Here is a 15,615-nt window from a genome sequence, read left to right on the forward strand (position 1 = left end):
CCTTCAATGCCTAGCTGTCAACTGATCCAAATTACAATATAACATGCTACAGTCAACCTGAATGTATCAGGGAGTAGAACAAAAAGTTGGATGCGAGTCTCACTGAGAGAAAATGAACAGGAGTAAAACCCTCGTTACAGATACCTGTAACAGCTACATTGTACAAAACATTGATGTGTTTGTTGACTATCATTAAAAACACAGACACCTAAATAATTGCAATATAACAACTTTGTAACATTTATTTACAATATAAATCATTCATGATATGTCACATACTTGAATTCAACAGCTTCTCCTTTTACATAACGGTAAATCATCCCAATAAAAAGTAAAAGCAGCACATCTCATGTTTTCATTTCACAAATATAATTTCCCTGTATGAGGAATGACACACATTATTTGCTCTCTATTAATTGTATTAAAGGCTGCAATAAATTTACCTTGAATTTTTTGGACTGGTATAAAGGATGCAGGACCAGACATTTCATATGCATCTTTACACCAAACCTCTACTGGTTCTCCATAATAGTTTACACTTTGATGTTGTTGAAACCAACGCACCTTGGCAGACACAAACAACTCTTGTTTACCATTAATAAGTAAATACTGAGAAAAATAGTACTCAACAATGCCTGGCCTGAGCAAGCCATTATTAGGATCAATTTTGCCACCAAGTGTACACCAACGTGCCAAAATGAGAGAAGACCTCTTATGTCGAGAATCTTCAGACCCTAATATTTCTTGACCAACTTTAACTGCTACAGATTTCTTAATATAACCAGTTACAGTATGGAGGATGGATTCTTCAAGAAAAATTCTGTACATCTCTGTAAGATTACTAACCCAGGATGATTCTAGGAAGTCCATACAAATTGGCCCACCATGTGAAATAAATGTACTGTTTTCAACACAAGCGACAAATTCATAACGGGTCCAAATGACAATGTTCCTACTAGCTCAATCGACTCATCATTGCATCTTTGCTGCTGTAATGGTACAGAGGCATTTTCTTGACAGTTTAGGGGGAAAAATTCACAGAAATCCTGGTAGTCAACTGGTTTTGGCATACTATAGAGTAACTGTTCATTAAGAAACCTCCGCATAATTTGTATTTCTATTGATCGATGATTAGCACAATAATCTGACAGTATTCCATTATACCTTTCATATGGAAAGGTCCAGAAGGCATATACTGGGCCATAGTCTAAAATGCAGTCTACAAGATGGGTGTGGTAGTGCATATTTGGTGTTACTTTTTCTGATCCATAAATTGCTCAAACTGACGACAAAATTGCATTATGTAAGAATGACCTCTAGCAATATTACTTAAAGTTATCACAGGAGAGCAAAGAAAATGGCAAGCCAATACAAAAAAACGCCACATTTCCATATCTTTCCTTGGCAAAATCCCTTTCAATGAAAACACTGAGAAAAGAGTAATCCAATGTTTCCATTGGTCTGCGGTGAACCCGCTAAAACTTGTGGCTATTTTCAATGGCATTCTTCCCATGTTAGATGGCACTTTGGTACCGTCAATCTTTTGCTGGATTGTTTCAAGTTGACTTTTAGTAATTTTCGGTTTATCTTTGTCCAGCCAGACATTCTTCATAATGTGTTTACCTGTTCCAAGGAATAAATTATGGAGTGGGTCAATTACATGGAATCTCACACAGTCAAATATGTGAGCCTCATTATGATGTGTACCTTACACCATATTTTGACACTAAGGAATCCTTATCTGCTTTTGACATTTGTTGGTCAGTCTGTTCTGCTTGTTTACGATGTTGAGCATTGTGCCTCCCATGTGCAGGCTCAAAACCGCCATAGTTAATTTTTTCACCAAATTTGCCTGAGATGAATTCTTTCTCACATTTGGAGCATCCTCTTTTAGCCATATGCCCCACAAAACCACAAAGTTTTCTTGTTGCTGGTACATCAGATACAACACTTATTATGGCGGCATGAAATCTACTGACTAAGCTTTTGCCGGATTCTATAACAGAACATAATAAGCCTTCATCCCACAATAATTGCATCTCTTCCACCAGAGGGTTAAGAAATGAATTAACATTTAATGACGGCTCCCTTGGACCTGGTAACAACCCAACAAGAATGACATTTTCCTTCTTGTAACGCTCAGTGCGTGGCAAATTAAGAATAATTAAGTAAAGTGCTCCTACACTATATGGAAGGTGTTTAAATGGGCAAAACCAATCCAAATTCAATTGCATGGCATAATTTTTTGGAGAACTCAAGAATGACTTTCCATTTATATTTTGAAATTCTTTCCAAATTCTTCCATCATAAATATCTGACAGAACACCAGGGGACTGTTTCCTATCACGCCAGAGCTCACATTTTTGCACAAAACCATCACGTTTGACAAGACTAGAGAGGGACTGTAAAACAGATCTGTAACAATAAACTTTAAATGGGTACAAACGCTTCTTGCCTCCCTGCAGCTCTACTTCTTTAAGTAAAGGCGCCCCACATGGTTGCCTGTGTCTTTTCTGTCTGTGTGCTGGAAACTCAACAAACTTGCACTTTACAGGTATATTCTGGCCACCCACTTTCTTGTAACAGTCATGAAATTTGTATACTGCACTGCATTTTGGGCAAACTACATACTTGACAAATCTATCTTCATGTAAACCCATTAATTTTTTCAGCTTATATAAACTGCTAGGTAAAAGAACAGAAAACGCAGCAATGCATGGGAATACTTTTCCCAAAATGAGGAACAATGTTCTAAAAAAGCCAATTACCAACAGCATGCATGCATCTGTCAAATTGTGAAAATACCACAGATAGGACAAAAAAAGACAGAACCAATTGGCTAGAGTCAATAACCGAGGGTCCGTTGATTCCTCCTCCTGAACTGAAACAAATAGATTTGAAGAGTCAAATGCTTCACTGAAATCTTCGTTCAATTCTCTCTCATTTACAGTGTCCCAAATTTCAAAATTAAAGTGATCATTTGTGACATCTCTCTCCTCTTCTGCATGAGGATCAGTGAAGTATACACGGTCCTCTTCCTCTAAATTTTCAACGAAATGATCAATGTCCTGAGTCTCTACTGTTTTATCCATGTAGTTCTCTTCCCTGTGTAGTTGAGTACACTCAACGAAAAAGCTGCTGTCAACTTCATTGTCAATGTTCCTCCACACGTTTAAACTGTCATCACCTGCCAGCCGTTTATCTTCCTCTCGTTCAATGTCATCAACCGTGGTCCACACACCAGCAGATTCATTGAAGTACAGCCGGCGATGCTGCTTGTAGACTTTTACGATCACCTCCTCATCACAGTGTGGGCACACTTTTCTTTTTGGAGCCATTTGGTCACTGTAAAAAGGGAAGCAGATAGTTACACAGTGCATAACATACTAAACACACAATACATAAAAATACTGCCATTTACGGCAGTGGGCTTTAAGTTGAACAATGAGAGAAATTACCACAAATAGTGAGGGGAAATTCATACATTTTCACTTTTTACTGGCCATGAACTTAGAAATCTTAGCAATTAGAACATTCTGGCTATTAATTAGTTTATGAGGTAACAGGTCTGTTAGGGTAGCTGAAACTCTGATCTTGCATTTGCAACTCCCAGTTGGCCCCAAAAGCACTCTAGGACTGGTCCCAGCTGCCCTCAAGTTTGTTTCACAGACACGTCCAATGTGTGCATTGGGATGGGACCAATAAGAAAGAACCTACTTACAAGTACTTTGTAATGTTTTTACCTTTTTAACCTGCAATAATTAACGGTATACACCACGTTTAATAGATCCCAAGTTAGTCTTAAGTAATTTAATTCTTTGTTATGCATCTGTGTGCGCATAGATTTTTTGAAGTTCCTGTGAAAAAAATTGTGTGTTTGAATAGGATTTTACCGCATAGCTTTTCTGCCTGCAACTCTTTGTTTAAGAAATTTCTCATCTTACAGTATAACCTATGAAGTTTCTGATATGATTCTTGAATAGGCACTTATGTTGTTACATGGAAATAATCAAGAACATAAAACTTGTGTGTTGTAATTTCCTTGGGTGTGTTTTTGTACCTCCTTCCGCTTATGTTTTCAGACATTTGAGTGGGTGTAAAAACAAAAAAATTGATTACTGTGGCCCAACTGTTATGTTCACTATCTTAGCAGTAGTACCTATGCTATGGTGTGTGTGGATATCTTATTGTACTCATCATGGTGATAAAGAGACCGTGTACTGATGAAAAAAGGAGATAATACCAATTGTACAAGACTAGCAACTCATCACTTGAGGCATACAAATTTACATTAAAAAGCAACAAACATAACATTCAAAACAACTTGCCATGTTTAATAGAATTGCATTCATTTGAAGTATGAATGAAATCCTAATTTGGACCTAGTGTTATTTCTGAAAACACATAAACAGGAAAAGGAAACTATCAGTGATTATGTCTACAACAATGGAAATGCATGTACAGCAAAATCATTTATTGGAGGAAACATCAATGAGGTAATAACATTTTAAAACAAAGGGTTTGAATATGTAATTAGGAAGTCAACAACAAGGACTGCTCTTAAAACTGTCATTGATAACTAGTAGATATGTAGCACATATTAATTGCTGTCTAAGTGTTCTCTATATTCAGTCTGTATGTCTGTCATAGCTCTATGTAACTATGAGTCTTGAGTTGAAATGAGACCACACTGCCTCAATCAATCTATGCATGCAGGCTTTTGTCTTTCTGAGTGCAGGAAAGGAACACACCACTGTTCTTGAATTAAAAAAACTTACTTGCTTTTCAACAATTTTCAATGTTGTGACAGATAGTCATTGATTGTTGTAATTTTAATTAAGATCAACCCTGTTGCACTTTCACTCTCTGTTGACATTATTTTGCCTTAATATTCTTTATATTCAGGAAAATGCATTATGTTCTGCAGCAGTAACATGATGACATAAAATTTTTACCCTGCCTTGGTTGTAGATACATTAAAGCCCCACTAACTGTATCTATTATTTTTATGGTTTCCACTTTCAAGCTCAAATAAGTTTGTGAGAATGTACTAATTTAGGTGTGTGTATACACTTATCATTAACTACCTGCCGGGACTGTAATGTAATTTTGAACAAGATAAAGATTACACTGCGATTACTGTAAATGTTTGCCAAAACATTAAATCACAGCCCCATGAGGAAAAGCTAAAACTATGGATACTATGCACATCTGCACTGAAATCTTCACATTCACTGCACAGAGTAGTCCACTGTAACGCATAGGGGTGAATGTTTTCAACTGTGACATTGTATGTTATGTTTCCTTTGTAATATTGCCAATCTTTTAAAATGGTGGTAAATCCAAGTGACCATTAAGGTTTGAATTTACTTGCCAAATGTTACACAAAGGAATGATTTCCTATTGCAGTAAAAGTCTATATCCCTGCAGAGGGTTGAATTTGGGAAAATCAGGAGAGAATAGGGAGATATTTTGAGGTCAACAAATTTCAAGAGTTATGTACAGCTAGTAGTGGGGTTTTAAATAAAGACATGGATAGTGATGAATTAATTCCTTGTTGACAATCACTTCAAACCATGTAATTCCATAACCTAATGAAACAATAACCATTCACACTCAAAACATGTATCTGACTAATATTTGGGTTTGTGGAAAACTTCATGTCACCACTGACGCAACTAGGGTCATTTTGCTGTCATGTTGTCAAGAAGGGTCTAAAAGGTGTCAAAATGACAGTGTGGCAAAATAATGCAGCTTAGTTTCTAAGACAATCAACCCTGGGAGGTATGCACATCTAACAAAAAACACACCTTGCATTATTTGTCAACTTCAGTACCCCAGCTTACAGTCCCAATCAAGTAACTATCCCTGAATATGTGGTTTAGCATTCTACTGTAGGGCTGGTCCTGGAATGTTTCTTTTTATTGTAATCTGGGACAAATCCTTGATCAATATTTTTCCATTATTGGATCAGTCTCAGATCACATAATTTTGTTTCCTGGGATCAGTTGCATGTTTTGTATCGGGACTGCAAGTCTCAGATATATTTTTTATTGCAAACGTCCTGGCTCTAGTGCTTAAGATGTTGAGTTTAAGTACAATTTAAAGTGGAAGATTTGGTATAATTGAAACAGGGAATATGCTTCTATAGGTTTTATTTTGACTATTGAGGTATTATCCCATGACATGACTACATAACCAGCTTGTGTGTAGTCTACCTGTTTTTACCTGAATTCAGCGAAAGATTTGCAGAATTTCTGACCTTTGCATATACCAACCACACATGAAATTTCTTGAATACATATTGGTTGGTTTATCTATCTTTACATATCTGTCTGATAACAGTCATATTTCCTTGACTTCGAGCTTGCAACTATAACGTTTATATTTCACATCTCACAAACAGATAGAACTGTTGGGCAATATTTATTGTAAGTTATGAATGTTGGGTGTAAAGCAAATGTATTGTCAGCCAGTGCCACACACTAATTTGTAAAATAATTCACAATTTGCTCTCTGAAGCTATATGCAAACAGATAAAAACTCCTACTGGTTGTAAACAGCTTCAGTAAAACTTATTTAATGTGATGTAAAAATCCGAAAACAGCCTTTGCAAACAGCCATGCAAAATTGTCAACATCAATATCTAACACTTCCCCAGACAATTACCTTGGAGCAAAGTCCTGTGCTTGGAGCCTGGACAAGGACAAGTTGTCAGAGTTTGATAATGTGACATAAACAATCCAAAAATAGCCTTTGTTGCCAACATCCATGCAAAACAAAGAACATCAACCATCAAAACAATGCCAGACAAGTACCTTGGAGTAAAGTTCTGTGCTTGGAGCCTGGACAAGGACAAGTTGTCGGATTTACATAAACAATCCAAAATAGCCTTTGTTGCCAACATCCATGCAAAACAAAGAACCCCAACAATATGACACAATACCAGACAAGTACCTTGTCCAAGTCCTGTGCTTGGAGCCTGGACAAGGACAAGTTGTCAGAGTTAGATAATGTGACATAAACAATCCAAAAATAGCTTTTGTTGCCAACGTCCATGCAAAAACCAACAACATTAACATTCAACACAACCCTGGACAATTACCTTGCGGCAAAGTCCTGAGTAAATGCTACATACTAAAAATAAGCAACTTACCAGGTGAACAAGAGTTGCAGTTGTGCACATGTTAAACTGTACACGGTTTTGTGGAGGGACCGTCAACTGTACAATGTTGAGGGAGTCAACTTTTCAGGTGGATGATGTAGCCTGTTGGGAAACGAGAGAGAATATAGGCAATATAAATACAAGGAACTGTAGATACTCTTGTTCACAATATGGCCAATGATTCAGAGCTTGGTGGGAAACAGATCATTAAATTAGAACCAGGAAAATGAAATGACAAACAAAGGGATTACTGTCGTATGCAGATAAGAGCACAGTGACATTGGTCTAAATGTTATCACACTTGTGTAATTGGTTTGTAAAGTTTTAAAATTTACTACAGGGTTGGTAATTTTCATTGAGTTGCAGAAAACAACAGACAGATGATCGTGTTTGTTTCATAGTGGGCTTCCCGCTGTATTGTTATGATAAAGCAATAAAGTAGGAACTGATTAGTGTCTGTGTGTAGGGTAAAGATTTCCTGACTTTCTATCCCCATACATTTCGACAACTTTCTCGCGTACTGCTTCTAGCATATGTACCCTTCTTTTCCTGTAGATCATGATTTTTTTGACAAAGAACTTCATACACTGCAAAGGCAACAAGAGTCTAATGACAACTAGACTCTGACTCGGCTGTGATACAATGTAACTCAGAGCAGCGGTACATAAGTTTTTGAACAACTTTACAAACCAATTACACAAGTGTGGCAACATTCAGATCAATTTCACTGTCCATTTTGATCTGCATATCAGTGTAATAGTCATAAAGCGTCAGATTGTAAAAAAATGTGTGCTTTGCAGTATGACCAAGGAGTTCTCTGAAAAAAGGATCTGACAATAGGCGTTCGCTGTTTGGGTAGTCAGCCCAATCAATAAATTTGGCATTCGAAGCTCTGCATAGTATGTGAGAGTGCATAGCATTGAGTACATGATCGACTGATCGAACAAACAATCAACAAAACGAGCGCCGGCGTCTTCACCTCCACCCCTGAACGTTTCAACCCCATCAGTCATGGTCACCTCGACTCCAATCAAACTTTTCTTTCGATGTTCAGGAGAAAAAATCTATCATTATCTCGAAAGTATGTCATCAGTTTTTTTCGATGCTCATTACACTTTGAAGGGCTTTTAATAAATAGAAGCTGGTAACGCACCATGTCCGAAAATCTCCATGTGCATAATGTACACTACCAATCGTCACCTTAAACAACGCAATGGCGCCATGCCATGGTCCCTGCATATAATATTATTGTTTGAAGCAAGCAATTTCTCACAGAAACACCGTCAAAACAAAGGCGGACCCCAAAAGGCAAGTTGCATGCTATGTTCAGTTAAAATGTTGACATTGATCCAGAAAAAATGTGACCAAGTCGAACTTACTACGGTACCAGAGTTGAGGTGACCACAATTTAGTAGCGACAAGAGGACTAGGTAGGTGTAAAATACTGTGGTCTAAACGGGTAGGGGTCGAGCTGATTAGCTCCCAGTGCTGTGACTTGACAAGGGATAATTGGGCAAAGCGGGAAAAGTATAACACCCTAGCCTTGCATACAATCCCTGGTACAATGCCGCGTGTTCCCGGTGTTATACGGTATAGTATTAGTATAAAACCAGGAACACATAGCAGCGTTCGCTGCACTGCATACTTCCAACCGAACTGAATCGGCAAACTATAGTATATTATTGGAGTGTATGTAGCGAGGACGAGGCAAGCACAGTCACTGTATAGCTCAATATTACATAGTACAGAATAATCGACATAGTACAGAATAATATTGCTGAATAAGCAAGTGTATAACTTACCTAGAAGTTTATGGACGTCGACTGCAATTTTGTTGTGCCGTACCGAGACCATCGAAGCTTGAAGATAGTGATTTGAATCGTTCGAAGTTGACAGCGAACAGCGGAGAGACCTCAAAACCGGATGTTGATTATGTTGTGCAGACTGAGCAGCCTCGCTTTCACATTGTCCTCGATCACATTATATAAATTTGTCTCTTATGAAATATGCCTTATTTGAATATTTTGGTATCTAAATATGAATTTTGATATTTATATACGTATATTGCAACTGCATTTTTGTATATTTATTATCTATATTGTACAATAACCTCAGGATATTGAAAATTGTGTATACTATATTGAACGAGGCTATTACCCATGAGTCAACACGCTCAATGCTATATAAAGCGACACAATCCGCGGGGACTTTTAAACTCAGCTGAGTTGAGACACATTTATCTCAAACACTGCTAGTGCGTTGTTCTACACTCGACAAGTCATGGCGTCTGCTGAAATCTCCGAAACTCCTACAACTAGCCTGTCACAGCCAGTCACCGCTTCGTCGGCTCTCCTTCATCCACGTCGAGAGCTCCTGATGAGCGATCAGGACGCTGACACTGCACGAGACGACGAAATTACTGTAAGACGAGATGAATTTCAGCGTTTGCTGAAAAACCAAGAAGAGATGCTGAAGAAGCAGCAAATCTTGGAAGAGAGATTGGCACAAGAGAGTCGCGCCAGGAAGAAGATTAGACCATCTCGAAAAGTAAAGGTAGGTGTGCAGGGGTGGACCTTCCAAGGCTGTGTGACTCAGTTTCGTTTTACATGAGCTGATATGTAGGGAAAGCTTTGCCTATTTCAGGGGCCAAGTACAAGTAGCTGAAGATTAAGTTTTGTAAAGCAATAATTTATATTTTAAATGCAAGAGGTCAAAACTATTATCATCGTTCGTCAACTTTTAATGTAATGGGCCATGCTACCACTGGCGGCCCAGACGTATTGAGTTGTTCTCACTTTCTCAATCAGTTCCTCTCCTTTTCTTCATGCTCTGACTGATCGGAGTAAATAAAATTGATGAAATGATAAAAAAGTAACCTTTTTCATTTATCTCTATTATATCTTTCGCAATGTTGACCAACCCATAAAATCCCTGCTAAGTCCATGGATTAGCATAATTAGTTGTATTTTGCTAATGAAGTACAATATTTGTATATGAGAGATGAACGTCCTTGTGACAGGGTGTAGTATCAAAAAAGAGTCAACAGGCTAGGTCAGGTTATATAATCATTCATTTATTTACTCCAATCAGTCAGAACATGAAGAAAAGGAAAGGAGCTGATAGAGAAAACACTTAGAAAAACTCAATACGTCAGGGTTGCCCGTGATGCTACTGGGTTTTTGTGGTCTGTAGTTCTCTAAATGCTAATGGTGAAGTTTCAGTCTTAATGCCACAACCCATGTAAAGACAATCTTTTTGACTATGCTGTTATTTGACTAGTTTCAAATCTTGCTGTAACCATGGAGGAAGTAAGGGGCTGCAACTGTCTGGGGCTCACAGGATGAAGGTTAATTACCATTTTAAAGGTTGCCAAATTCATACAGATTATATTTGCATTACAATAATAGTTTATCTGTCATCTCTGAGAGGTTAGTTTCATTTACAATTGAAAGGTTCAGTGATGTTAATCTATTTATCAACATAGTCAGCCAATGAGAGCCTCATAAACACATTGCATGCACATATGAAAACCTGCCTTATTGTAGCAGAGATTTTCTACATGTAAGTCAGCCAGCCTCCAAGGGTGAATACTTCCTACAAGTCATAGGGCAAATAGCTTTGAGCAATGACATTTTCTGTCATAATACAAAGACTGGGCCTGTGTATATGTATACCTCTTTCACATACATCATTTTACAATATTTTCATTTCAGAGCACCATTCATACCATCTACAATGGTCTTTTAGAAGATGGGAAGAACTGGGATACGACTAAACCGTAAGTGTAAAGAATATATGTTCATGTTTAAGAAGGGACTTAGCTGAAATTCACCTGTGTGCCTTTTTTTAACAAACATGATTTCATGCACAAAATCAAATATAGTTGCATCAACGTAACTGCAACATTTTACTCTTTTACACAGTACATTATGCTTAAAACAATTTTAACTTTCATCAATCACCATATGCATTGTATAGTGTTTACATAGGTACATTTGGTACTGGCATATAGCCTTTGACAAGAGTAAGCATGTAAAAAATTTCAGCCCTCCAGTGAAGTTAACATGTAATAGCTTAGAACAAAGGGGCTGTATGATGTAACTGATAATTGTTGCAACACATGTGGCAACTTTTTATTCAGAATGGTATCAATGTTGAGTCTATACAGACACTCTGGCCAGTGTACGGTACGCTGTACTAACCTAATTGTAAATTGTCCCAGTCTGATATCTCTCTAATTTATCTTCTTCCAGATTTGGACATCAACTTAATGTTATCATAAATAAAGAGATAAAAGATGCAGTGAAAAATCAGTTGAAAGAAGATGATGCAGTTATACATGGTGAGTATTTCTCAGTCTTTCATTAGAAAATGCAGGGATGTCTATGGCCAAAGAAAAATAAAAAAAATATCTGGTCTGTTGCTTAGATCTCGCAATGGCTTTTCGATAACAAAAAATGCGGATGATGCAATTTTGTTTTCTTTTAATTTCATTTGCCAACTTTCCATTCAGTTTTGCATTTGTTAAAAAGTTATTGATCATGCGTTTTGACAAATTTCCTCTTCAACGGCACTTGATCAGAAACACGCTAGGAAATTGAGCAGGGGTGTGACATCATCATCTTGCTGGCATCATACTGACATACTGTTTATACACAGATTTGGATAAAAAAGATTGACAAGGGGACATCCAGTGACACACACTAATCAGAAACAATCTTTTTTTTTTTGGCCTAATATTCTCCTTTTTTTGCAGTGGCTATGAAGACTTACTTTATGACTAAACGAAAAGAGAACAAGAGACAGACAAATGGAAAGACTGCAGATTTCAGAAAGAAGCAAGCCCGGAGGCAAAGAAAGCAGCAGGTAATCTCTTAGTGATTCACGTTTAATATTTGGTAACTGCAAAATTTTACATTTTTAGATCTGGGTTAGGTAATTTTCAAGCACATGTCTTACAGAAAGGCACAAAGCAGAAATAAGAGAACCTACGTGTCATGATTTCCTTGAGCAAAACTTTCCTGTTTGGAAGTACTCATGCTTATTTCTCAGATAATCAACAATTTGGCATGTCTTTTGAAATGGCACTACATAAATAGAGGCCTTGAATAGAATGAAAGCAGTCTCTAAATTTTTTTTGAAATATTTTTCATTGTTATCACTACAAGTTCTAAACTTTTGCAGGACTCTTACATTTGCTTTTATTGATATTAGACAATTTACTTTGTTTCTGTTAGAACCAAAGAATTTTAATCAATTAAAAGATTTGGTTTCTTATCCATGATTGGCTTTTAACTAAAAAGAGATGGCTAGTTTTTTTAAAGAAAAAATATCACCAGCATTGAATGTTTATTGTTAATTGAAGATGGCTGGTAGCTTTACAATTTTATATCTGGAAATTTAACTAAGTCTTGATGTCCAAGTAAATGAATTCTGCTGTAGTAAGTTAATATTTCTACAGGTGTAAGGTAGTGATGGTGAGTTTCAGACAAAATCTATTTAAGAATTTTGATATTATTGAGACCGATAACTAACAAACAAGGAAGGGTCACTCCCTTGATGCAATAACAGAGATACATACACGTGATTTCATTCAGGTAATCATCTCTGAGCAATAGTAAAACAAACTGTGGAGCAATAGTAAAACAAACTGTAGAGCAATAAAACCTATGTAGTGTTTTGTTTCATTGTACCTAATAATAATTTCTTCTATTGTTTTTCTAGAAATTAACCAGAAGAAAGGAAATGCTGGCGATCATGACGTCGATGGGGGAGAGAGAAAAAGAGTTCATAAAAGGGATACTGACAACAGAATATATATCAAGCGAAGACACCGATTCCAGTGGTGAGGTTGATATGTCTGATGATGACTTTGAAATAGCAACTAATAAAAGAGCCAAAGCGTTAAGGAGAAGGCCTCTATCTTGGAGAGCGAAAAGAGTCGACGATGTATTTGATATTTTGGACAAAAAACATTGCAAAAAATTGAAAAAAATGGGTGGAGCATTTGTTCACACGAGACAAGATGGGGCACCATCTCTCCGCAGTGCCCCTGAAGATGCTCCTGTGTGGGCTGTGAGACAGGAGGCTACATCAACGTAATTTTGCCGTTTCAAACTTTTATGAATATCTGTCAATTTAAAGAATGGACTTTTTTAACTGTGTATTTCTGGTTTAATATTTCCATTTCAGTATTTCCTTACTTTTAAAATTATTCAATTATGGAACATTTATTTATTGCCAGCCTTCTAATAAATTTGTTGATGTGCCAAATTTTCATCTCGTTGACCAGATTTTTGTATGTACCCAGCTGTATATAAGAGTATTGTATGATCCTGGTTGATTCGTGGCTGTGAGATGAGAGTTGGTGCATTTGGACGATGATGATGCAGTGACTGATAATTGCTTTGTCCTGGCTAATTTCGAGGTTTATACTCATTTGTGCCCCTCAGTTCATTTAATGAACGTTGATCAGTTATCAGTGTTCACATAATTGCATATATATGTCACTTTCAACATCATTTGCCCAGGCTAAATCTCATCCGTAGTATGGCCTCCTTTATTCACCTTTGAACCCCTGTGTTAATTTGATGAAAGTTGGTGCTCTTTCAGTCCTGATATATCTACAACTCACAACATCATTTGCCAAGGCTTAATCTCATCCGTAGTATGGCCTCCCTTATTCACCTTTAAACAAATGTGTTAATTTGATGAAAGTTGGTGCTCTTTCGGTCCCGATATATCTACAACTCACAACATCATTTGCCAAGGCTTAATCTCATCCATAGTATGGCCTCCTTTATTCACCTTTGAACCCCTGTGATAATTTGATGAAAGTTGGTGCTCTTTCAGTCCTGATATATCTACAACTCACAACATCATTTGCCAAGGCTTAATCTCATCGGTAGTAGGGCCACCTTTACTCACCTTTGAACCCTTGTGTTAATTTGATGAAAGTTGGTGCTCTTTCAGTCCTGATATATCTACAACTCACAACATCATTTGCCAAGGCTTAATCTCATCCGTAGTATGGCCTCCTTTATTCACCTTTGAACCCCTGTGTTAATTTGATGAAAGTTGGTGCTCTTTCAGTCCTGATATATCTACAACTCACAACATCATTTGCCAAGGCTTAATCTCATCGGTAGTAGGGCCACCTTTACTCACCTTTGAACCCCTGTGTTAATTTGATGAAAGTTGGTGCTCTTTCAGTCCTGATATATCTACAACTTACAACATCATTTGCCAAGGCTTAATCTCATCGGTAGTAGGGCCACCTTTACTCAACTTTAAACCAATGTGTTAATTTGATGAAAGTTGGTGCTCTTTCAGTCCTGATATATCTACAACTCACAACATCATTTGCCAAGGCTAAATCTCATCCGTAGTAGGGCCACCTTTACTCATCTTTGAACCCCTGTGTTAATTTGATGAAAGTTGGTGCTCTTTCAGTCCTGATATATCTACAACTCACAACATCATTTGCCAAGGCTAAATCTCATCGGTAGTAGGGCCACCTTTACTCATCTTTGAACCCCGTGTTAATTTGATGAAAGTTGGTGCTCTTTCAGTCCTGATATATCTACAACTTACAACATCATTTGCCAAGGCTAAATCTCATCGGTAGTAGGGCCACCTTTACTCATCTTTGAACCCCTGTGTTAATTTGATGAAAGTTGGTGCTCTTTCAGTCCTGATATATCTACAACTTACAACATCATTTGCCAAGGCTAAATCTCATCCGTAGTAGGGCCACCTTTATTCACCTTTGAACCAATGTGTTAATTTGATGAAAGTTGGTACTTTTGTGGTGGTAATAATTGTACAAGTTTCTACAACATATGTCTGGGCTGTAAAATCAGTGTACTATCGCCACCTTTGCTCAACTACCTTAGCTTAGTTTATGTGATCAAAATTAGTAATTTAGAGGGGAACATATTAGAAACTCTCACCAAGCTTTGCCTGGGTGTCATCTAATCTTGTATGATCACCTTACCGCACTTTGTATCCCCATGTGTATTGGATGATATCATTTGTTTTATGGACGGTGTTGCATTCATGACTCTTGTTATAGTTTGTCCAGGTGTAAATTTTAGGGTTCCACGACCATACTGCTAAAATTTGTATCCCAAGGTTTAGTTGTTGAAATTCACTACTTTACAGGTGGGGTAATATGTGCAAGTTTGACTAATATTTTATGAGGTGACACTATATCGTTGTATGACTACCTTTGTCCATCTTTATACCGCTAGTTTTAAGCCAGGATTTCACCCCTTTTTCCATGTTGGTATAGCATACTAAGTATATTCCCATACTAACAGTAGTAACAGCTGCAAAACTGGAACATGTATATTTACATTTACCAAAACTTTACCAATACCGTCAAAAGTTGGAATTTGTCTTCTGCACCGTGCATGTCAAAGGTGCTAATAAGGTGCAACTGTGAAGAA

General features: G+C 37.2%; 2 protein-coding genes across 2 annotated transcripts; one reads left to right on the forward strand and one right to left on the reverse strand.

The window, feature by feature from the left end:
* Nucleotides 1-223: 223 nt before the first annotated feature.
* LOC139127682 (uncharacterized) lies at nt 224-9,010 on the reverse strand. The gene is made up of 3 exons (XM_070693585.1): nt 8,968-9,010; nt 7,157-7,267; nt 224-3,345 (listed from the first exon to the last, which is right to left on the reverse strand). The coding sequence occupies exon 3, from the start codon at nt 3,336-3,338 to the stop codon at nt 1,695-1,697; it is 1,644 nt and encodes a 547-aa protein (XP_070549686.1). The 5' UTR covers nt 3,339-3,345; nt 7,157-7,267; nt 8,968-9,010; the 3' UTR covers nt 224-1,694.
* A 338-nt stretch (nt 9,011-9,348) lies between these two features.
* On the forward strand, nt 9,349-13,438 carry LOC139127683 (uncharacterized). The gene is made up of 5 exons (XM_070693586.1): nt 9,349-9,718; nt 10,879-10,943; nt 11,419-11,507; nt 11,922-12,031; nt 12,890-13,438. The coding sequence occupies exons 1-5, from the start codon at nt 9,446-9,448 to the stop codon at nt 13,265-13,267; spliced, it is 915 nt and encodes a 304-aa protein (XP_070549687.1). The 5' UTR covers nt 9,349-9,445; the 3' UTR covers nt 13,268-13,438.
* Nucleotides 13,439-15,615: the final 2,177 nt, after the last annotated feature.

Source organism: Ptychodera flava, unplaced genomic scaffold (assembly GCF_041260155.1).
Source record: "Ptychodera flava strain L36383 unplaced genomic scaffold, AS_Pfla_20210202 Scaffold_34__1_contigs__length_2629520_pilon, whole genome shotgun sequence".
Taxonomy (NCBI): Eukaryota; Metazoa; Hemichordata; class Enteropneusta; family Ptychoderidae; genus Ptychodera; species Ptychodera flava.